The 25,274-nt window shown below is 40.2% G+C and overlaps 1 protein-coding gene across 3 annotated transcripts; it reads right to left on the reverse strand.

Annotated features, from left to right (window-relative positions):
- Positions 1 to 939: 939 nt before the first annotated feature.
- On the reverse strand, positions 940 to 25,274 carry CEP15 (centrosomal protein 15). 3 transcript variants are annotated; one of them, XM_054977790.1, is made up of 5 exons: positions 25,182 to 25,274; positions 20,832 to 20,920; positions 13,069 to 13,192; positions 4,705 to 4,779; positions 940 to 2,309 (listed from the first exon to the last, which is right to left on the reverse strand). In XM_054977790.1, the coding sequence occupies exons 2-5, from the start codon at positions 20,882 to 20,884 to the stop codon at positions 2,196 to 2,198; spliced, it is 366 nt and encodes a 121-aa protein (XP_054833765.1). In that variant the 5' UTR covers positions 20,885 to 20,920; positions 25,182 to 25,274; the 3' UTR covers positions 940 to 2,195. The 3 variants fall into 3 exon arrangements, with proteins under 3 accessions (XP_054833765.1, XP_054833767.1, XP_054833766.1); XM_054977792.1 differs by lacking the exon at positions 25,182 to 25,274 and adding an exon at positions 24,800 to 24,924; XM_054977791.1 differs by lacking the exon at positions 25,182 to 25,274 and adding an exon at positions 24,748 to 24,924.

The raw sequence follows: 25,274 nt of genomic DNA on the forward strand, positions 1-25,274 counted from the left end.
AGGTATGTTTACACATCATACCGCTTCAAACCTTTTTGAAAAACATGGGGTGGTAGTGTATCTGCTCCCTCTGCTGGCCATCCACCGTGCGCCTTGCCTCCTTGGAACATTCATTCCCACCTCCTGCTCCAACCTCTCCTCTAGAGTATTCTGTGGTCCAGGCTGCTGTTTTCCTCCTGCTACCTGCAAGTGTAGTGCCTCTTGCACTCCTCAATCAATGAGCTAAAGGGAGACTGATCACCTGACAAGAGGTGTCCTAAGACAAGCCAATCACAGCCAAGAGAAACAAAAGGACAAACACACTATAGCTTTGCTACCTCCTATCAGAGATGGGTCATTGATTTTTTTTGCTTATCCTTCCCATGCAAGAGGAAGGGAGCACACTGCTCTGTATGGTTCCCCAATCCAGGGGGTGCACATGGAGGGGGAAATCCAATAAATACTGCTTCCATCAAGCACTGATCCATCCCCTAGCTGTAAAACAAAGCCATCTGAAACAAATTAAAACAGAAGAAATCCTAAACAAACAAACAAACAAACAAACAAACAACCTAAAAGACACACCAACTAGCACTGCTTTTAGGAATGTCTCACTTATATTTACTCATTAGTTGATGAAGATAAATGAGCAGCCAAGCTAAGAACTATAGAATGATGCATGCCTTTGTACTTCAAAAGAATAAATAATGTGCATAGGTCTAAGAGGACATCTATACAGGACATCTATGATGCCCACCTTACAGACTGGATTGGATTTCTAAGAGTCAGAAATGCTCTTTTGGTAGACTTTCATTTCACTGGGCTGATCCAATTACAACTGTTTGGTCACCATAAACAGAAAAAAATTACACTTAAGAAAAAATGGCATGATGTAACATTGACTTGCATGTGTGGAGGAACACAGAACGAGGCAGACAGAGGTAATATAGATGACGAAAAGCATTTTTATTTTACCTCTTCTTTAGATGAGATAAAACCTGAGCTGTCTTGCAACAAATCATAGCTATTACAGCAGTACAAGAGAGCACAGCATGTTCACATGCTACTGGTGTTAAAAGAACAGCACCACATAACAAATGAACACAGCTGAATTACTACTGATGCCATGCCACTGACAGTATTGGAGTATGTCTGCAGTGGGTGAAGGTCACTATACCCCAGGCAGAGTTATAAGTCCCTGTCCTAATTTACTATTCTTCAAACGTACATGTAAAACCTCTGAAGTACCACTGGTGCAACTGAGTCAACAGCAGTGTCATTTGGCCATGCATATGATTCCATTGTTCAACAGCATAACAACCTATTAAGCCTCTAATCTACTATGAAAATGAAACCCATTCCTTCCTTTGCACCTTAACTCTGACAACCTCCACAACTCCCACCTGCTACCACTTGTGATTCCAAGATGTTTGCTTCACAGTACAAAAGTCTGTATCGAGATTAAGTGTAAATGGAGTACAGATCTTGACCCTTTAATTATAATCATAACTCTATTATTATATAAATGACTGGGAAAGAGGGGTCATGGTCAACTTACAAGGGAACGTGCAAATACAATGCTTTTCTAGTTCAGCTATGTCATTCAGCTTCCGGCTTCATTCAGCTCCTGAATGTGGTATAAATGATATACGCACCAAGGCAATTCTTTTCATGATGCAAACAACCAGGCAGATAAATCTGATTCCACTTGTATTGGCAAAAGACATTCCTCTGTGAGAGAAGGATGAGAAATACATAGCATTCCTTCTTATTTGGAACATTCAGTTTAACAGGTCAGTTTCTATATTGCAGTGTGCCATCCGTGTTTGATATTTTCTCGTAGAGGCCATCTACCAGCCTTGCTCCAAGGAGCTCAGGATGACATACACAGTTCTCCCTTTCTTTCTTTTATCCTCACAATGACCATGTGAAGTACTGAATGTGTGACTGGTCCAGGGTCACCTAGAAAACTTGTATGTGGGTGAGGATTTGAACCTGGATCTCCCCAGTTGTAACATGATACTCTGATTCATTGCCTCTAAACACTTGTCTTTATGAAGAATTCTTCATTTAGATTTAAAACTGATGGTGCTTACATAAAAGCATTATTACATTGCAACTTAATGTTCCAGTGTTTGGAAGCTTCAATACATCCCTAACAATGAACTAAGGTTTTTGTTCCCTGTTTATCCTGGAGCCAATCCTTTTGGGGGGTCTTATGTTCTGCTTTGTTGCTTGACTTTTCTAACACCAACAGGAGCTTGAGTTCTTCCTAGAAAAAACGGCTCCCACTTGGGAATGGATTCTTCTATTTTCGCCCAGTAAAGAGTCTGGAAAAGGTAAAAACAATTTAACTTTGCTTTACAATGCAATCTACAATGTTTACCACAAACAATCCAAACATACAATGTGCATTAAAGCTTATTTCAGTGTGAAGTAATTTAGAAAAGGCCAAACTACTCTGGTGCTAAATCTCAAATCCCTCAATTATACAACATAATGGAGGCTGGAAGGATTTCAACTCTTACAGTAAATTTGCAATGATTGGATGTGCCCTCTTGTGGTGAATAATGTATTAGAATAGTAATCCTTGAACTTTAGAATGGTTTCATTTAGTTACACAGGAGTTATACTTCTTTGAACCACAGAATCATTCCCTAGGTTACTAACATTTAGATCCTTGTGTAAGATCATTTTAATTATTTGGGGACTAAAAATGGTTTGGCATTTACAAAAATACATTAATGAACTGTATTAATTCAAAGGATTTGGAAGTGATCAGGTTCAAATAGTTTCAGAAAGAATTTTAAATGTACTAAACAGACTATTGTTTTCTATGTAAAATGTGGGGGGAAATGCATGGTAAAAATAACATTGCAGCCAAAACCCACGTCTTTCCAGAAATCCACACATTTTTGCTGCTGTTGGTAACCCTCCACTCCTCTCCCAATGAGGGAGGTGTGTGCCTCCAATCAAGGAGTGATCAGGGATCACTCCCTCCTTCCCTTTCCTCCACAGCTTGGAAAGGAAGCTGGAGCTCATCCACGTACTGCTGTGTTTGGAGCTGTGGAGGGGAAGAGGGTTGTAAGGATAGGCAGGCGAGTGATGCAGCTTTATTCATATCCTGCCTCTTTCACCATGGAACTCAAGATGACTTCATTTGGGGGCAGAGGATCATCTTTGCAGTCACAAGGCACTCTGAGTGCCTGAAAAGTACAGAGTGACTACGGGGATGATTCCTTACCCCCCAATCCCTCTGTTCCAAACTTGGGAAGAGGACTGGGATTCATCACCATCCCTCAGGCAAGTGAATATGAGGACCTCTGGACAGTCTCCAATGCTTATCAATCAAAGGTTCAAATCTGCTCTCTTCTATGGTAGCTGTGGTAATTTGTTTTGTTTTAATCTATTTGATCCTTTGGTCACTAAATGTACAAGGCAGATCATATGTGAGTGAAATATGGGTAATTTCTCCCAATTCCCAATGTGACATAACCTGGAAGACCCAAGTTCAAGTCACCACTTTTCCATGAAATTCACTCACCAGCTAAATTTGAGCCTGGTTGCTGTGAAGAAAAAACGAAGGGGAGAGACCCACATAAGCCACCTGGAACTTCTTGGAGAAAGGGATAGATATGTAGTAAATAAATAAACAAATAAAAATGAGAGCTCCTTGCGCCATATGGCATTTTATTCAAGGTGCCCCAACCGTCAGCAGCAGCTTTTTTGGGAAGGAGGGGGGAATTGGAAAAAGTGGGGAATACCGACATTTGTGAGATCCTGCAGTTTGTGGAAGATTGGATCCAACCCACAGACTACATAAAGTTGATACATTTTGAGTAGTTTAAACAATTCCCTTCATATCTACTCTGAGGGAGTGAGGACATCTTTTCCACTGCAATAAAAAAGAGTTAAGGGGCAAATGACTGGGGGAAAGTATCGTATGGAAAGTGGGTTTCCCTCTCCACCTGCAGCCTCCAACTTCTATGTTCATATGATGCTGCTAGTGTTCCTTTACAGTGTCTATAAGGGAGTGTGGTAAGTACAGTCCCAAAGATGACTCACGCACAAGACTAAACCAAAAAGAAAAACAGCCTCCAAATACTCTAGCACCATTGTCTTGGATTCCATGGTAAATCTCCACTAATGGAAGGGATTTTCCATCAGCAAAATGGGACTTCTTCACTGTCCCGTCTGCCACAACACGAAATGCTCCCCAAAATGCTGTTCCTAAGGGACAGAGGACCCTCTAGAACAGCATGAGGGGTGAATCGGGCATCTGCAGTGAGAGAAAAGTATAGGTAGTGGATCCCCTTCCATTACCAGAAATTTACCAAGGGATCCAAGGCCTTACAATTTTTTTTTTAAAAATCAGCATTAAGAAAAACATGAAGCAAACATGTCTAAAAAGCAACTTCAAATCTCTCACTCAACTCTATGTACATTCTAAAATCTGATGATGATGATGATGACAATGTACAACATATCAAAAATGGAAATTGTTGGTATGACTGGAATTTAACATCCACCTAAAGCAAAGTTAGATGCTCTTTATTGCAGCATTCATTTTAACATAGGTGGTCTAATAAACGGCCCTAAAATGAGCAGAAGCTGCTACAAAGAACTAGGACCGAGCAGGCTTTGCATTTTAAAGAATATTGCCATTTATTATTAATATTGAGAATATAAATATTTATGTTAAAACAGATGAAAAGAAAAATTTACCTCAAGATTAACAGTATTAGGGTGTGGAAGTAAGTGCTCTCTTGCTTGTAGTTTTTTTCCTGCTGCTTCTATATCCTTTAACACACATACCAAAAGAACCTTTTAAAAATGATACCTTCAGAACACTCTCTCTCTCTTATTTTTTGGCATGAAAGCCAAAAACGTTTGTCTAGCCATACATGTTGTCAGCCACTTACAAGTGACATCAAAGTACATGTTGCCTTATTTAAAAAAAGGCATAAAGACAGGCCTCTGCTCCAATTTACGTACCATCTACAGTCTGGCAGGAAAGGGAGAGCACAGAGGAAGGAGAGAAGGAAATGTAAGAAAGGATGAAGGGAAGCAAATGCAGCTACACAGACCTCACTTCAGCTGAGAATGAGGTTGCGGGAGGAGAGAATTAAACAAGGCAAAAGGTGGGTTTATTTTTTTTAAAAAAAGGAAGGGGGGGGGAGCCAAGGCATCTAACCCAATCAGCTGGGTTTGATGGCTCAACAAAGACCTGCTGATGCATTGAATAGGAATGGATGGACTGCCAGTACAATATCTTAAGCATTTCTTATGCCAGCATTGCATTTAAACTATTATTTTGCATCAAGGCCAGTACCTTTGTCCCTTCTGTATCTATATTTGTAACTTCACTGTCCACAAGGTCTCATGGAAAGTAATACCTTCTCTAAAAATGTCAAAATCAACTCTTGATTACAAATGCTTGTCTGAACAAAACAGTCTTAGTGCTTACTGAGGTGTTAGATGGTTAGCCACACATCATATTCTCTCGACCCCTGCTTCTTCCAGTTCAATTGCCTGCTCTGGCCTACAAGTTCTACCCAAACAATTTCCTTGTCACTGCTCACTGCTCAGCTTCATGTGGGAGAACTGCTCTTGTGCCCAGAAAATGTCAGGGCAGGTCTATCAGTACTGGGGTGGTACAACCCATGTATTCGGCCCCTGACAGCAGCACGGCTGCCATATTTTGGACAAGTTTCTAGACAGTTTTCAGGCACAGACTCAAATAAGCAAATTACAGTAATCTAACCTGGATGTGATCCGATCATAAATCAGCATGGCACAATCATGCCTTTCAAAGAATAGCTGTAGTTGGCATATCGGCCAAAAAAAAGGCATCCAATGCCCTTTTCTGGCTATGATCTTTAGGTGTCAAGCTTCAGAAACTACTCAAACGAGCAGTCTCTTTGCATCTGTAGGGTGACTGGAAAGAGACTCTACTCTCGGTGTGTTCATGGTGATCTTTCATTAGCTAGCTTTGAAGTCTCAAGATCAAGTGCATGGGTCACTTTATTTCTTTTTTTATCATTGAGTGACTCCTAATTAGTAAAGCCACTAATCTAGTTTCTTTTTCCAGTTATGACCCAACAGCCTGCATTTCAGCTTGCATTCTCCTCTAATCTGATTCAATTATAGCCCACTTCATACATCACATTTTTAGATGTATACCTAAACTATTTTTTATATATTCAAACTTAATGCATGAATGCAACCCCTACCTTTACATACACACGTATCTTAAGATACCCTCTTCAGGGATCTGGGACTTCTGTGGTTCCCTGTCAAGAGGACAACTTGGTTTCGCTTACATGAAATGTGTGAAATGCCCCTTATTCCTGGAATCATCATGATAATAGAAGCCTCAATGCAAGGTGAGATTGTTATACCTGATAAACTACCACCCAGGAAGCATCTGAATCTCACAGGTACAGTTATCCATATTCACTTTGCAAGATAAAATCCTTGAGGAAATAACTTCGAGGAATAAGGTCAATAGGATGGAGATTTTAAATGAATCAGCTGTACCCTGACAAACATCTCCAGGGTGTGAGAGAGTTGTTTTTACTGCAGAGGAACTCTCCTCGAGAGCCTTAACTGTATGATTTCAACTTGATGCACTCGGGGTAATTCACAGTTAAGATGATTCACAATCCAGAGTGAAAGCATTTGCTGTGCACATGTGACAAAGCCAATATCCTTTCTGAAAGAAAGCTACAAAGTAAATGAAGCTACAAAGAAAGAAAGCAATTTTGTGGAAGCTCTTCACTGCTCAAGACAAAGATGACTTGCTAATATGCATGCATAACATGTGCACAAAGATGTAGAGAGGCAGCAAGCTGTTCACCAGACATTCAAACTCTCATAAAAACTCACCTCTATTAGCTTTTCTTAGGAAATTTGCACATGGGCTTCCACTTTCCATGTGTTGGGTTCACAGAGAACTAGACTCAATTTGAGGGGGAAAAAGCCTCCATAAAGCTGCGACACCCCCCTCCTTTTGTGGGCTTAGTTTCATATACAAACATTAAAGAGATCAAGCGCAGGCCTTTTGGGCAAATTAAGAGAGATGGGAAGGGGCGTGGGAGTGGGGTGTGAAGGAGCCAATGCAGAACAGAGATGGAAGAAGAGAGGATAGCAGATGGCAGTGTCGAGAGCAGAAAGTGAGTGTGAAGACTAAGGCATTTTAAAAAATTAAGTTTTTTTAAAAGGAAATTCCCCAAAGGGGCTTTCCACAAGTCCCAAACCATGGCGGCTTAGAAGAACAGGGATCTTGTAGCAACAGGGCCAAAAAGTCAGGACATTCACAATGAATAGAGTAGGCAGCTGGAGTATTCTCTGAAATAAAAGCCACTGGAGTACAAAGTAGGCTTCAGGAATCTGGATGAAATGTACAGACAATGAACAGAAGTGACCATTGGAATGATTGTTAAACTGCTGGGTCAGAGAAAAATCCAACTTTTCCTTCTTCCCACATGAATGCATTTATAGCTGCATAAGACAGTTCCTGATCTCTATTAAAAAAAATGCTGGTTCACAATGTCAGACTAACAACTCCAAAGTTTTAAATGACAGAGCAGATGTACCATGACACACAGACTCCTACAACTCTTCCAAAACATATCTGCCCTGGCCCAAAGAACTCAGTTGTCATAATGACCTAAAATTCTATTCAATCCAAAGGTTTTTCATAAAGGCACACCAGCATAATCATAATGCAGGACTCTTCTTCCTCTAGCATAACCCTATGGACATTTCTCCAGGACAAGACTATCATTTATTTTCATTTTGCAACAGGACATTTCTGGTGATCAAAAAATAAAGTACTTTGGGGGAAAGAGAAAATAGTGTTCTTTTTAATAGAGGAGGGTACTTTGGCATGACCTACATACCAAATGTGTCTTTTTGTTGCTCCTCTCCACTTACAGCATATTTTGAAGTCTATTGTCATCCATAATTCTGACTGAATGACAGGCACTGACAGAAATTGTTGCTGGAAGATGAAACATGCTTTAGGAGAAAAAAACCGATGCCACAGAAAGACTAGATGGCACCTCTGCATGCCCACTGGTTGCTAGAGGCGATCAGGTCTTTGGGTTTTTTCCTTTAAGGCTTGGCGACAAGGTTCGCTTTTTGCAATTCGTTTTTGAACGGTTTGCAGTTCAGACACCTTTGTCACATTAAAAGCAATTTTTGGCTACCACAATGTCAAACACTATGTCTTATATGTTTTAAGGATATCTCTGAAAAGAGTAAAGGAACAGAGTGACAAATAAACATCCCTGCAATACCTAAAAAATACTTCTACTTTAAGATGAGAAGTATGAGGAGCTGAAAAGACTAGAGAGGTATATTGCAGTTATAAATTACACACCTAAGTCTACAGATACTTAAGTATACTCAACGTTAGAAAGAAGTAGCGTACTTTGCGGTTTAAAAGAAAAGGGGTTTGCTGAATCTTGTAGAGTTCTACAGATACCACAAGTTTTGTCAATGATACTTTCCTTCTCTGCTTTACTGCAAGATTGCTACATGGCAAGTTTGAGAACATCTTTGACAATGTCTCAGTTTCTAAAAGTGTGCTGACTGCCGATACTTATTCCTCTTTGTAGCAGCCATGGTATACTTGCTGACTGAAGGTGGATCCAATCAAATTGTCTTGATAAGTGTTCTACCATTATTGGAATTTTAACCCAATAATATCTCCTGTAAGAGTACTCAAGAAAAAACAAAACAATTACATCTGCATGAAAATAAATGCTACATTAATAACATGACCTTCTGCATAGTTATCTGGAATTCCTGCCTGGAAATACATCCCACTGAACTCACCTGGAATTTCACAAGATTATGCTGTAAACATCCTTAAATTTCAAGTAATGAGATTTATTCCAGTCTTTTAATATTATCCTTTGTATAATTAGCCAAGTCTGAATATTTGTGTTTCAGCCATTTCTCATTTCAGTTGTAAGCATGGAAGGAATAGTAACTCTTTTCATAGCTAAAACATATCTGAAACAGTTTTTTCAATTTCATTTAAATGCAGGCAAATACAACAACACCTCATCATGGCATCGGTGTGTTTCTGAGAAAGCCAAATCAACAACTCTCCACATGGTAACTGTGAAATGTACAATGCCTGATATCGGGAACAATTTTCTAAAGTTGGCACATAAATCTGAACCTTATTTTCAAGGTTCTAATATAGTATTCTGCATGGATCTCATTCCTGTTTTATTTTGTTATCAGAAAGCATCTGTAGTTCTGCATGTCTGTTAAAGCCAGAATAAAATTAATATATCTAAACTTACTAATGCTGCTTTTTCTGCCAGACAATTTGTTTTGATGGTCATACATATGCTTTTATTTCTTCCGCGACTGTTCTAACATTTCTGACACTTTGGTAAATTATTCAAAGGAATGCGATAGTAGACGGAAAATACTTTGGATAATTTGGATAAGCATTTCTCCTCTAGGATTAAGGTAGTCTGTTACTTCACTGCAAGCTATTATTTTAGATGCACAATTGTCATACCCTGTACAACTGATAGCTGATATGAACTATGGATATGTAAAATAAATTTTGAAAATGTTATCTTGGTATCGAAAAGAAAGATTAAATTTGTCCCATCTATACTGTTGTAGAGTATAGAATATGCGTAGTTTACCTTCTATTCACACAGCAAGAGAGATAGCCAGTTTGGTGTAGTGATTAAGGGTGTGGGACTCTAATCTGGAGAACTAGGTTTGATTCCCCACTCCTCCACTTGAAGCCAGCTGGGTGACCTTGGGTCAGTCACAGCTTCTAGGAGCTCTCTCAGTTCCACCCATCTCACAGGTTGATTGTTGCTGTGGGGATAATAACAACATACTCTGTAAACTGCTCTGAGTGGGCGTTAAGTTGTCCTGAAGGGTGGTATATAAATTGAATGTTGTCATTGTTGTTATTACTATGTTATTGTTGGTGTTTACTTTTTAAAATGGCCTTCATTTCCTCCTCTGAACTACCTGTAATGTGTCATCTGGAATAGGAAATAGGATAAGGGCAAGAAACTTATTCTTGATATACTAGAAGCACATAGTTAAGAGATCACTGCTTTGCAATGCTTTTATGAAACTACTACAATCCTGGAACCAATGTATTGAATCAAGTTAGCCTAATTCAATACAAGATGTGGTTCAAGCAGAAACAGCCGCCTTCACCACCAAACCAAACAACTTTACCTTCATTCTTCAATTGTTTCTTTTAAATCATATTGGGACTCCTCCAAGTTCTGAACTGCTCATTCCATCAAAATGTATCCAAATGCCAGTTCTTGCGAAGAACTAGGAGTCCCATCATGTGCAAATTTCCCTTTCAGCTCCAGACAGAATAATTTCATATGCACTCAACTGAAATGTGCACAAAAAGGTTACAGAACCCTCAGCTCCAAAAAGAGCAGAGTGGATGAGTGGGTGATCTGTCATAACATGTTTAGAACAAAGCAATTAAAGGGAAGTAATTTCCCATTTTTCAAAGAAAGAGGTGACACATCCCCACTCTTTGAGACTATACTGCCCCAGGGATGTCTCTAGAAAAATAAAACAAAGACACACTGTCACAAAACACGACACCACAACATGAAAGAGCAAAGCAACAAGGTGAATGTACTTTAAGGCACAGCTGTAAATGTATCTGTATATGCATTTGTGGAATAGTTAAAACAGCGTTATTTTTTAAGCAATAGAGAAGGAAGGGGAGACATATAACGTAAAATACAGAGTCGGGAAAGACACTTGATCCAACAGAAGCATAGTGGCTAGCAAATATATGGTGAACTACAAGCGGCTGACAAGAATGCCTCTTATTTGTGAAAAAAACCCAAACTTGTCAAAATAGAAAAAAGACCCTTTATAGTAAAGGGAAATCTTATATTTACGCTTGCCTAAAGCAAAGAATCATCTAACTGGACATGGTTTCCTTAGAGACAGTAGAACAAGCCTGAAACAATAGAGATGGAAAGATTTCTATTGTCTTGGCTCCCTCTTGGGGAATAAAAATCGAAAATAAATAAATAAATAAATAAATAAATAAATAAATAAATAAATAAATAAATAAATAGAGAAGTCGTTTGTCATAAAATTTGTGGAGCTAATCTTTGACTGAATGGGGAGCAGGTGTGAAAGAAACATCACGAACTCCAAGCATTGTGTTTGGAAGGACTGTAGAAGTGCCCAAAGGACTGCTTAATCTTTACAGAGTGCACTGTAGGAGGGTGGATAGTTAAGTCTCAGTAGCCTCGAGCTGACTCCCAGTACTTCTGCACCTTGCCGCTAAGTGCTTCAGACATTGCAAGCTAAAATCATTGCTACCAGGCAAAAGACTTACTGTAAGAGATACAAGATGGCATCTACCTCTTTTGAAACTATCAATCTAGACTCCATCTTTGCTGCCCAAAGGCTCCCAGAACCAGAACGCAGGCTTTCAAGCTTCCATTTGTATCTATAAAAGCCAGCTCCAATGTTTCATACTACTGTCTCAAAGTTTCATTACTTTCTGAACGGATAAAAAGAAACTAGAATGGGGCAATGTCAACTGAAGAACAGGCTTGATCCTCTGCAGCTGGGAACAACAGGGGTAATGAACAGGTTAAGTTCCATCCCAGTGATGCTTCTGAGTGTACCTTCTGATTTTTTTCTTACATAAGGGAAAGGCTGCAATTCAATTAAAAGTACTGAACCTGAGGAGAGCACTTTAGTGACAGCAAAATCTGGTCACCCATCCCCTTACACTAGATGGAGATGGATCCTGCCACAGTGGAGGGAGGGGGACATTGGGTTTATCTAGCCTACATTTTTCACCAACAGAATGGAACCTTTCGCCTCCTCTCTCACACTGCAGTCCTCTGATCGCCACAAAAAGCTGCTCCTGAGGAATAAGTACCCTGAGGAAATATATTTGGGCAGGGGGGCAGGAACAGGGAATAAGTGAAACTGCCTATTTAGGCTGAATCCAGCCCATTATGTCTGCCAGTGCATGGAAGCTTTGCAATTTACAAGCCCTTCCTCCATGCATACCTTCATCTTAATGTGAAGCTTTTTGCTAGTAGAAATATACAGATCAGATCTCATACACACAAGTTGGCAAGTGTTTGAGGTAGAGACTGATACCAGATTGCCTCAATGTAACACAAACGGGACTCTAGAAATTATCCTTTATCTCTGCAAGCCAGAGTCAAGAACACAGAAATTATTCTTCCACATTCTGGACTGGTATTAATTATTATGCACCTCACAGGCTTTATTGTGCTTTACAAGATTAGTATAGATGAACAATGTTATTGTCTTTAACATTTTCAATAGGAGCTGTGAATCCTCCTGTGGCTCTCCCTACATGCAGTTATTCTAACTAAAAATACATCAGAAGTTCTTGGATGTTACAGTAAGAGAGAGTTCAAACATATTCATTTATACCCTGAACCTCAGAACTGCTGAGATCTTGAAATGGAGCAGAGTTTGACTTGGAACCTAAGCATACTCATTAGCCAGCAACAAACTTAGTCACCTGCTACCTGTGAATAGCTGACTAAAGTACCTACAGCAGATGTTGTTAATAATATGCTCAAAGTTCAGACAATCCAAAAATATGGATGAAAAGCCAAAAAGATGCCCTGTGTGGCATATTGCCTTACACATTGTATTATGTGGCATTTGCTGAGGGTCCGAAAATTTTCATGACCAGTGAGTCTAAGGTTTCATCTGAGATTTTACAGTAGCACACAGAGAAAGGCTATGAACGGTTATTAGACCTTATTCCTGAAATGGACCCTCAACATCAGAATCTAGAGGACAAACATTAGGGAATGGCTATCTCCATCATGCACTTTAAATGGACATCATTATGGAAGATGGTGTTTAAGAACTACTCTGACAACCCATCTGATCCTACAAAACAATTCTCATGTTTCTAAGAACCTCTACCATCGTTGCTGTCATATGAAACATGAAGAACAGCTTATCACATCCCAAGGTTAAATAAACTTCTCTTCTTCCAAGATTTTACTATATGGTTACTGATTGATAGACACCAAAACTTACATTTAAAAGTACTACATTTCTTTTATGAGCAGAATCAGCTTCTTGCATTTGCCATGTCTTCTCAGCCTCTCTGTCTCCTAGATGATTCTCCATCTGCTGAAGCAACACTGATCTCTGAGACAGTCTACAAAAGGGAAACATTCTGATAAGTGGGCAGACTATTCTTTTGCGCAACAGCCAGAAAAACAAAAACCTTTTACCCTCACTCAATTTCCCACTAATTATGTTGCATATAGCGTGGGTGAATTGAAGGAGGAAAGAAAGCACAGGATGTCCCTTCATTGCTGTGCTCCCATAGAGAAAGTAACCACCAAGTTGTACAACAAGCAGTCTCTGTCAAATGAGTCACCAAGCACTGAACACCTCAGGTTGGAAGGCAGAGTTAGTAATCTAAGTTATTTACTATATGGATTAACTAAGGTCTATTATTTAATGTATAGGATTCTGAACAAAAGTGACACCATAGTCAGAGGGAAGGCTGTCACATACCTAACCCTAATTTCATGTATCTGTTGAAATAACACAAATTATAAAGCATATTTGTTTTTCTTCTTGGCAATCAGGATCTGTAAATAATCAATATGTTGGTTCCTGCAAGAAGTGGCCTTTTCAGACCTTCTCTTTGTTCTACCAGGTTTCCCCAAGATCTCATCGTTAGGTCCAAGAGTACAATAAGGTTCTTCACAGATTCTGAAAATAAGGTTAAAGACTGATAATAAGCTTTACATCAAAAGCTTCCTGGAGGCTGGGTTTTTCTTCTACCAGTTGATGTGTTTGTTCTTCAAGACAATCTCCCACACAGCAACCAGCAATAAGAGATTTGGTAATTAGGAACACAGAGAAATAGGTTTGTGACAGGCATGAAGGTTGAACATAACTTGCCTGCCTGGTGTGAAAATGTGGACATCAAGTGCTATTTAGATGGCTGCCAGCAAACACAAGGAGGAGGTCATGGTTGTGGTATGCACTGGCATTTATAACATTGGGAAATATATCCCATGAGATTCTGGAAACTAAATGTAGGTTGCTAGTAAGATGTTGAAGTCTAGGACCTTCCACACAGCATTTATAGAAATGCTTCCAGTTGCATTCAAAGAATCAGCTAGGGGCACTAGGCTATGTGGATGAAGTACTAGCATCAGGAGGAGTGACACTTAGACAATGAGCAACTTCTTTGGCCCAAGCTCCACTGAAACAAAAAGAAACCAGTCTGTTGGCACCAACGATCAAAAGGATCATACTCGTTGGGGAAAGCAAACATGAGCTGGATACATACCACACAGCTCAAGACTCACCCCTTCGTGTAAATGTTCTGGATCCTCAGTGCTGGGATAGGGCAGTACTCTGCAAAAAGCGTTCAGAAACTACTGGCTCCAATTTATGGGAACAAAGAATCATAGGGAATTGTCGAAGGCTTTCACGGCCGGAGAACCATGGTTGTTGTGGGTTTTCCGGGCTGTATTGCCGTGGTCTTGGCATTGTAGTTCCTGACGTTTCGCCAGCAGCTGTGGCTGGCATCTTCAGAGGTATAGCACCAAAAGACAGAGATCTCTCAGTGAGATCTGAAGATGCCAGCCACAGCTGCTGGCGAAACGTCAGGAACTACAATGCCAAGACCACGGCAATACAGCCCGGAAAACCCACAACAACAATCATAGGGAAATTTGTACAAAAATAGACATTTGGAGAGAGAAGCAATGCATAGGTATTTATGTAGTAATGTCAAAACCTTTTAAGATAAGACGGGGGTACTGGAGTTCTTGGTACAAAAAGATAACACAGATATAGTGAGTATATCAATATAGTGAGTATATGCACCCTTGTGGAAGTGTATGAATCCATAAATATAAGCAATAATAATATTGGGGAAGGGTGTACTGGTAATGGAGTTACTTTACAGAGCAAGAGTTCAATAAATGAGAAAAGAGATGCATGCCCTCCCACATAATAACTGTAAGGGGAAATATCAGAACCAAAAATAACACTGAGTATATGTTCTCATCTTCTGGACCACAGCTTTGCTGGCAACCTTGAGATGGAGAAAGAAATCAGAGAGGGTGAGAATAACTGATAGAATTATGAAAAGCATGGAAGAACTGGATAACTTTTTTTCTTATACTGACTGACAAAATGTTCAAGACAGACAAAAGGAAGTACTTCTTCACAGAATGAATAAATAGTATGGAACTTGCTTCCACAAGATATAGTAATGGCTTAGATGTGGTTAAAAGGATTAGACCATGGTTCCCAACCTTTTGAGCCTGCGGGCACCTTCAGAATTCTGAAACTGTGTGGAGGGCACAGTCACAAAATGGCTGACATGCAATGGCTACAGCCACAAGAGGCAGAGCCAGTCACAAAGTGACTGCCGCAGCTGACCTTCAGTCATACAATGAAGAGCCTTGTGCTATGATGACATTTTAAAAAATCTGCACAGCCAATCAAATCTCCAGTGGCCAATCAGAAGTCTTTCTGGGTAAAAGGACCACCTGGCCTCACTCACTTTCTAAAAACACCAGAAAAGGTGTAGTTGGGTGCCATGGTGCCTACAGGCATCACACTGGGGATCCTTGGATTAGACAAATTCATAGAGGACAGGTCTATCAACAGCTATCTGTCATGACAGCTAAATGGAATCTCCATGTTCAGAGGCAGTATCTCTATTAGCTGCAGGGGACAAACAACTGGAAAGGGCTGTTGCATTCATGTTTTGCTAATGGGTTTCCTGTAAGTGTTCGGTTGGCCACTACTGGGAAACAGGATTCTAGATTAGATAATAATACAAATGTTTGATTTATATGCCCCCCTCTTCAGGACAACTTAATGCCACACTCAGAGCAGATTACAAAGTGTGTTACTATTATCCTCATGACAATCACCCTGTGACGTAAGTGGTGCTGAGAGAGCTCTGAGAGAGCTGTGACTGACCCAAGTCATTCAGCTGGCTTCAAGTGGAGGAATGGGGAATTAAAACCGACTCTCCAGATTAGAGTCCCACCACTCCTAACCACAACACCAAACAGGGATGATCCTGCAGGACTCTTAATTGCCTGCTATTTGACATCCAATGCTCTGCTTATTTGAATGGCTGAATCAGATGTATCAAAGTGTCCAACAAGATTTAACAAGTAAAAATGGGTTCTAGGTTACCAACCCTATCTTCTGTCCACTAGCTGTACTAACTGAATAACCACATCTTCTGTCACATGCAGGAACAGAAATCAAACAGATACTTCCAATTTGATAGGGAGTCAAATTTGAATTTTAGAAAGAAATCATATGTAAAAAATGGATCTTAAATTATGGTAACTGTGTACTCAATTGCCTGTATCTAGCTTAACAATAGCTGGGCAAAGTTGCAACACAGCCCTTTTCATAGATTCTCTCTTGTGTACTTTGACTAAATGCTTTCTTTTAAGGCAAAAACAAGTTTTGCTTTCAGAAGGGTCTAAATAAGCTTGATTACCGCACATTGTGCTTCTACAAGTTTGATTAACTGAACTGTAAAAATAACAGCAGGAATGATGACAAATTCCAAAGGAGTAGCTGTGTTACTCTGCTGCAGCCGAACAACAAAGAGTATAGTTGTGGCATAAGCCAGTTTGAGCTCATTCTTCAGTTGCATAAATTGTTACCCAGAGTTGGCAAAAACATATACAAATACAAACAGAAGAAGGAAGAGGGGAACTATTACAAATTATTGACGGTGGTTTAGGGAAGAACCCAGAGTTACAACAGGATGGATTTAGATGCAGAGGAGTTAGCCGTGTTAGTCTGTGGTAGCAAAATCAAAAAGAGTCCAGTAGCACCTTTAAGACTAACCAATTTTATTGTAGCATAAGCTTTCGAGAATCAAGTTCTCTTCGTCAGATGCATGGTACAGAAACTGGTCAAATATAGAAGAGGAGGGGGGGAGGAGGGGAGGAGAGAGAAGATGCAGTTAGGGGGGGGGGAGAGGGATGTAACCAAAACATTGCTTTGCTAGTAAATGTAAACATCTCCTCTTGGTATGGAGATTAATTGGCTTGTGTGAGGCTTCAAAGGAGTTTGCCGTGTTGGTTTGTAGCAGCAAAACAACCACACCATCCAATTCCAATGTAGTATAAGCCTTCGATAACCACAGCTCTCCCCGTCAGATGCATCTGACAAAGAGAACTGAGGTCCCCGGAAGCCCACGCCAGGTGCCACTGGGCTCCCCCAGACCCCGCCTCTGTAAAGGAAATCTGTTACCAACGTATCATCAGTGAGCTACAACCCATCCTGGAAAATGATACCTCTCTCTCAGAAGCCCTGGGTGGAAGACCTTTCCTTGCCTACAGACAGCCCCCCAACCTTAAACGACTTCTCACTCACAATCATGAATCGGCTAGCAGAGTCACCAGCACAGGTACCAGGCCCTGCAACAAATCCAGATGCCAGCTCTGCCCCTATATCTACCCAGGGAATACAATTACAGGACCCAATGGCATCAACTACACTGTCTCTGGCTCTTACAGCTGCTCATCCTCCAATCTGATATATGCCCTCATGTGCCAACAATGTCCTTCTGCTCTGTACATTGGACAAACCAGCCAACCTCTACGCAAAAGAATAAATGGACACAAATCTGACATTAGAAATGGAAACATTCAGAAACCAGTGGGAGAACACTTCAATCTACCAGGACATTCCATCAAAGACTTAAAGGTCACTGTAGTTCAACAGAAACCTTTCAAAAACAAAATCCAATGGGAGGCTGCTGAATTGGATAGGGACTATGAATGGTTATCACATTATCACAGGTAACAGATTTCCTTTACAGAGGCGGGGTCTGGGGGAGCCCAGTGGCACCTGGCGTGGGCTTCCGGGGACCTCAGTTCTCTTTGTCAGATGCATCTGACGGGGAGAGCTGTGGTTATCGAAGGCTTATACTACATTGGAATTGGATGGTGTGGTTGTTTTGCTGCAACAAACCAACACGGCAAACTCCTTTGAAGCCTCACACAAGCCAATTAATCTCCATACCAAGAGGAGATGTTTACATTTACTAGCAAAGCAATGTTTTGGTTACATCCCTCTCTCTCCCCCCTAACTGCATCTTCTCTCTCCTCCCCTCCTCCCCCCTCCTCTTCTATATTTGACCAGTTTCTGTACCATGCATCTGACGAAGAGAACTTGATTCTCGAAAGCTTATGCTACAATAAAATTGGTTAGTCTTAAAGGTGCTACTGGACTCTTTTTGAGGATGGATTTAGAAAATGTATATGCTGCCTCTCCAGAGACCTGCTCAACATGGCTCACAAATGAAAATAATACAATAAAAGCATAAAAACAACAGTATTAAAATTATCAATAATTAACAAGTCATAAAAAGAGGACGGCATAAAACAGCATAAAACAACATTCAGCAGCTTAAAAGAATCTTCATAGAACAGTTCTCAATCTGTAAGAACATAATGACAGCTTTAAAAGATTGAACTTTTTCGTTAGAAGACTAAGTGATAAAGAATATTTAGCTTGGCACGTAAAGGACAGCATGGTAGGCACCAGGAGGATCATGGAGGAAAGCATTCCAAAGGCCAAGGCACCACTACTGAAAAGGAACCACATTTTGGTGGTTCTGCTCTTACATGATTGACCAATTCCAGAAGGTGGTGCTGGGGGATTCCTACTTGGCAGCGTGGCATTTATGTGAGGGGTCCCACAGGGTTCTCTCTTGTTCCTCATGATGTTTAATATCTACATGAAACTGCTGGGAAAGACTGTCCAGTGATTTGGAGTACAGTGTCACTGTATGTGGATGATTCCCAGCTCTATTCTACTTAACAGCTGAGTCAGATGGGTCTGTGGAAACCCTAATGAGGGGGCTAAAAGCTGAACCAGACACGACAACATCACCAGGTCAGACTCATGGATGTAGTTGCCATTTCAAAGCCTAATGAGAGGATTTAAAAATGCTGGGAGGCATGATCCTGAACAAGCCCACAGTCCAGCGGGAAGGGGTGCTCTTGTCCCCCTTCCCTTTTAACTGCCCAAACAACTTGTCTTTAAAATGGTGGTGCTGTGTCCACAGGTCAGACCCAGGGACACCATCATAAGCCAATAAACGGAAGTTCAATCCAGAAAAGACTGGCGGTGCTGTCAGTCAAAAAAGAAACTGCTTAGGGATTGTGAAGTCACAATCCCTCTGTCCTAGAGAAGGGAGTACACTCCCCCTGAAGGAACAGGTTTGTAGCTTGGAAGTGCTGCTGGATGCTCAGGTTTTCTCCATAGCACATAGTGCTTTTTATCAGTTGTGGATGATATGACAGCTATGGCTAGTCCTCAGAAAGTGTGATCTAGCTGCAGTGACCCATGCTCCAATCACATTCAAGTTAGATTACTGTAAAGCGCTCTATGTGGGGCTGCCTTTGAAAATGTTCCAGAATTAGTCCAAATCGGTCAATTGGTCCAAAATGTGGCAGCTGGCATTGCTGTTATAAAGAAATTGCTTTATAAAATTCCTAGGATTAGCAACAGTAGATGACCTCCCATCTAGTATATACAAGTAATATACAGAAACCACCATGTATTCAAAGGCACTGGGATTAGGATTTCTGTATCCTAACCTTACAACAATTTCCATTTTACCCACGTCTAAATACTGCTAATAATCCCTTCCTTTTCAGTCATTGAAGCACCATGAAGCTGCATGTTTACAGGGGTAAAATTGTTCTTTATACAGGAATTCTTCCACATTAGTAAGGGTTACTAAACTTTTCCACATATAATAAAGAAAACAATGATATGAAGATTCTTTGACCCAATAGCGTGTGTATGATGTGCCATCAAGTTGCCTCTGCCCTATGGCGACCCTATGAATCTATGAATGAAAGACCTCCAGAATGTCCTATCATTAACAGACTCACTCAGATCCTGCAAACTGGAGGACGTGGCTTCTTTTATTGAGTTGAGCCATCTCGTTTCAGGTCTTCCTCTTTTCCTACTGCCTTTCACGTTTCCTAGCATTATTGACTTTTCCAGAGAATCTTGTTTTCTCATGATGTGAGAAAGTAAGATAGCCTCAGCTTTGTCATTTTAGCTTCTAGGGAGAATTCAGGCTTGATTTGATCTAGTACCCACTTACTGGTCTTTTTGGCTGTCCATGGTATCTGCAAAATTCTCCTCCAGCACCACATTTCAAATGAATCTATTTTCTCAATAGAGTGCATTTAAAAATACAGACCTCCATTTTGCAATCAATTTAAAATTAGCAAATCTTATAATTCCATCCATACACACACACACACACACACACACACACATATACAATTGTTATTAATATACGCTTTTTATGATGTTTACCTTGAGATTTTAAATTCAATATGAAGAGAATCACTGCATTGAAACAAGGCTGTAGCTTGAATTTAGGAAGACAGAAACCAAATACTGAGCTGTACCTGCAATTTTACCAGGATATCCTACTATGGTAATAGGAGTTCGTTTAGCATTTCTTTTGAACAGTATCAGCAGCACAGCTCCCCCTAGAGGTCACATCTTCATAGTCTTTGATGGAAGGAAACAGCTTTGTAATATCAAAACTTCCATTTAATTTAGTTGGGAAATTATATTGTTCTGAAGTGTCTGAATAGATTGCAGAAGTCTTTCACTCAAAATAAACTGCCCAGTTATTCTAAGTATGTCAAATCATATCACAAAATGGTATAAATGTAAGCTCTGGGAAGACATTTCCAGTTATTAGCTATCTTTATTTTCTCAGTCTATATTTTGAAATAAGTACTTACATTTCTTCATGTCTTTTAGCAAGCTGAACTTCTTGTGCTAAATAGGATGCCATCTTTGGTCATATGAATACTGTCCACATTTGACTACTCTAGAAAGCAAAAACAGAAAGAAGCAAAAGTTGTTTCTTCAAAGAGATTTTTTAACAATGGTCATTGATTTACTTTCAGTTCAATGTGGCCTAATTAATCCCTTAATCGTAAACACAGTTCAAAGATTTTACAGCAAAAACTCTAGTTAATTTTCTCCAGTTTAAGAAACTGGAGAAAACTGGAAACTGGAGTTGGCCTTCAAGACCCACCCCATCCTGTCCCCAATCCTCCGCCAGGTTTTGTGTTTGAACATCCAGCCTGATGAAGAGTTCTGGAAACCTGCAAGCTGAGTTGTATTATTTTTTGTTCGTAATAATTTTTGTAATCTGTCTATATGTTTCTGTTTTGAGTTTGTTCTGTTTGCTGTTTTAGATTATATTATTTTAAATATGCTGTAAGCTGCATCAAGAACCATTGGTTAGTTAGCAGGTGTAAATACAGCAAATAAATACATATCTTTCCTGTTCTAGAGATGTCACGTTTCCCCAGCTCTCAGCCTGCAACATTTGGCCACCGGAAAATTGCAAACCTCCCGCCCAAGACAAGTATGTCTGCTGCTTTTGTTTGCCTCTTTTAACATGATTAAATGAATGTCATAAGCTCCTAATGGAAACTGCTTAACAGATCACTAGCGCTGAGCTTCATAACATTCCCAACCCCCATCTCTCTAATCACCTTCTTTCCAGCTCAACTCTTGAAAGAAATTAGGCTGAGATATCGGGGATTTGAACCCAGCTCTTCTAGGTCCAAGCTTAGTTCTATGCCACACTGGCTCCTTTTTGACAAGTGTCTACTTCTCCACTCCATAGCTCCCAAGTAGCCTTACTTGTTTTTATGACAGCAAACACTAACAAGATTCCCCAGCTCAATGCCTTACAAAAAGCCTATAAATTTGTTTGAGCACCAGCAGAATTTTTAGGCGCTCAAACACTCAATGCCTGGGTAATACTTAGTCAGTTTCACTGTGGGTCCCTTAGAGTAAACAAACCTAAAGCTGAACAGTACCTAAGGATTTGGAATGTTATTTTATCAACTTATTTTACTTTTATCCTTCTCCTAAAGCTTAAGCAATGCTTTTTTAAAACTCTAAGCATTTTTTACCTGCAGACATGCGGTGCTCCCCTTTTTCTGTACTGCAGTAAACTTTTTTTTATTTGGTATCATATTATCCCAACTTTGGAGGGTTCTTGTGGGGGAGGGTAAAGACAAAAAGCTGTTATCCCTACTGAAAGATATCCTTCCATGTTACATGCACATGGGAAATGAGGGTATTCTGAAAATACTGAGCAAAACACAAATGTATTTCAGGCATGGACCTATGCCCAAATCCAATTTTATGTATATATGTATATCATTTATAGTCTGCCTTTCTCACTGAGACTCAAGGCGGATTACATAGTGTGAGATTAGTACAATCAGTAACAGAGACATTTCCATACAGTGTCAAGGACATTTCCATAGACAATGCCATAGAACACAGTTTACAAAGACATAGCATTAGCAAGGATCCAATACAGAGTTGAAGAATTGCTGAAATAGAACATAATCATTTCTAGGGTTGACATTAGACAACATGAAGCACAGGTAGTATATAAGCAACAGATAATATGTAAGGCAACATAGTGGTGAAGTCTATGGTCCCTAACTCATTAGCGAAGCATCTGAGACCCCATCCCTATAATACTGCCCTCCCATCTGAGTAAAAAGCCTTTTTGAATAATTTGGTTTTGCATCATTTGCCGAAAGCCAGGAGAGTGGGGGCTCTCCTGACCTCCTCAGGCAGGCCATTCCACAGGGTAAGGGCCACCACAGAGAAATCCCGTGTACAGGCTGCTGTTGATTTCGCCCATGTGCAGTCACATTGGAAAAGCGCATGATAAAATGAAGAGAAACAAACATTTATTGTATTTATTTTATGAACAATATTTTATTAAAAAATTTGTACCCTGCTCTTCCATAAAGTTCAAGGTAGTTACTACCTCTTAGCATATAAGACATGATTGAGTGATTCCTACTGAAAACAATACAATACGCATAGTAGGCATTCACATTCAGATACACACTATCTATTGCATTTTTATTCCGCCCTTTCTCCAAGGAGCTCAGGACAGTATTTGCTATAATTTCTCATCCAGATCTGATCCAGAAAGGGGTGCGTGCATCAAAGCCTGCTTTTGTGGTCAGATTTCCTTAAACCAGTTAGGGTCTAGATACAGTTTACTAGTGCAGGGCCTATCTGAAGTCTACTGTTCCCAAAATTCTACTTTAAAAGAGAAAAGTACAACTGTTTTCCCCAAATGTAACAGCTTCATCAGACAGAGCAGTATCAATGGATTAATTACTCAGAAATGTGTGCATTTTCTTGCCATACAAGGAAATGTTTATGATTAAGTGAATATACCTTAAGGCAAAGGGCTTTCCCATAGTTAATCTGGGATTCAAGTCACTGATTCTCGGGAACAGATTTTACATAGAGGCGCATTCCTCACAGGTTAAGAAAAGTAACAAAAGAAACCATTCAGTACATCAATACATCTTGAATTTATATTGGTGCACAGTGTAAGTGCGTCTGCATTACTTTGCTACATACTTGAACATGTTGAGTTCATTTTGGCACATACATAAATGTGCGAATGTTAATGGCATATGCATATTTTTATGTACTTGGGTTATTTTGGTGTAAGTCACTCAACCCTGCAGCAGTGCAGTGAGACGTTTTCTGCTCTCACATCCCAACAAAGTGCACAAGATGAGGTTTCTCTGGCTTTCAGGGACCGTGCCTGACACAAACATCTATATTTTGTATTTGTGACATTTGCTTACTCCCCAAAAGCTTTACCAAAACAGGGATGGCACTTATTTTAGAGACCATTTTCATTTGGTACCAAGACATTCAAACAGGAATCATTTCCCCAGAGATTTACAGTGCGCTCCTAAGGAGGGATACTCCAGTTTAAGCCCATTGATTTCAGTGGACTTAGACCAAACTAACTCTTCCTAGGATTGCGCTATAAGCCTCTTATTCTCTTATCCACTACAAATGAACAAGGTTCCAACTTTGTGCCAAATAATGGAGAGAGATGGAGGGCCTGCAGATGAACCACTGCAGCAACAATATGGTCCATGCTCCACGTTACTTCAGATCTATCACTGTCTCTGCTATAAAACACATATTGTAGATTTGAAAGTCTAATTTGGAGCATTTTTTCCCTTTGTGTAAAATTCAAGTCTGTTTAGGAATAATGTCTCAAGGTTCAGATGTGTGGTTTATAAGTTATAAGGTAATTGTGGTAATTGTGAACTGGGCAGGGGCGGGGATAAAATCTTTTTTTTTTTAATACTGCGAACTACTCGAGGACCCTGAGGGGGGGAAAGCAGGTTAGAAATCAAATAAATGAAGGCCAGCCTCTAGGCAACAAGTATGGCAGCAACACAAGCAGGTATATTTATTTATTGTATTTATAGTTCACCTTTCTGAGTTTCAAAGCTAATTACACAGCATAAATCGATAACAGTTCGTACAAACAAACACCTAATAGGTACAGTACATGTTAACACAATCACAATATGAGAGAGATATGGAATCAACAGTGTACTAGGACTAAGGTTTGAAGTTGAGAGGTGAGGCATTGCAGAGTAATTTTGAGACAAGGCAAAGCTGGTACAAAAATCAAGAAATTGGGGGGGGGGAGACCCTGTACCATCAATGAGCAAACTTTGACACACACAGTTCAAGGATGCAAAATTTAAGTCTATGGAGACTGAAAAACAGCAGCCAAGACGTGGCGGGTAGCCATCGCTCTACCGTTTCCCTTTCCATTCTCACCCTCTGGTTCCCTGCCTAGGAATTAACCGCTTCCATCGCCCATTCCTGACACCTTTTATCCTCACGCCAGAGGAAAAACAGCCCCTTCAGCCTCTTCTTCTTCTCCTCCCTGAAGGAATCTGAAAGTCCTCTTCTGCGCCTCGCCCCTTCTTTTTAACGCTTTGCGGGATATACCATCGCGCGAGCGAAGGGGCGGCGACTTTGCATGATCTAGCAGCCACGCAAACAAGCAAGAGGGGGATGCTCGCGCGGAAGAATCCATTCCAAATGAAGTGTGTGATTTATGGACGATACCATAAAAAGTGGTAAAGGGGAGGGTCGAACCCAACGGGACCGCACCCCACCATGAAGGAAAAAAGGGAGAGCAATATAAGCAAATATATAAAGCTCTCTGCCTAAAGAAAAGCGCGCATTTATTTGTAGAGAGAAACTACCTGGATTACGACCCTGCCACCGTCCACCTTCCTCCTATACTTTCCCCCGTCTCCTCCCGTTAATCCACAATTGCAGTTGGGACATATTAACTG

Source organism: Eublepharis macularius, chromosome 4 (assembly GCF_028583425.1).
Source record: "Eublepharis macularius isolate TG4126 chromosome 4, MPM_Emac_v1.0, whole genome shotgun sequence".
NCBI lineage: Eukaryota > Metazoa > Chordata > Lepidosauria > Squamata > Eublepharidae > Eublepharis > Eublepharis macularius.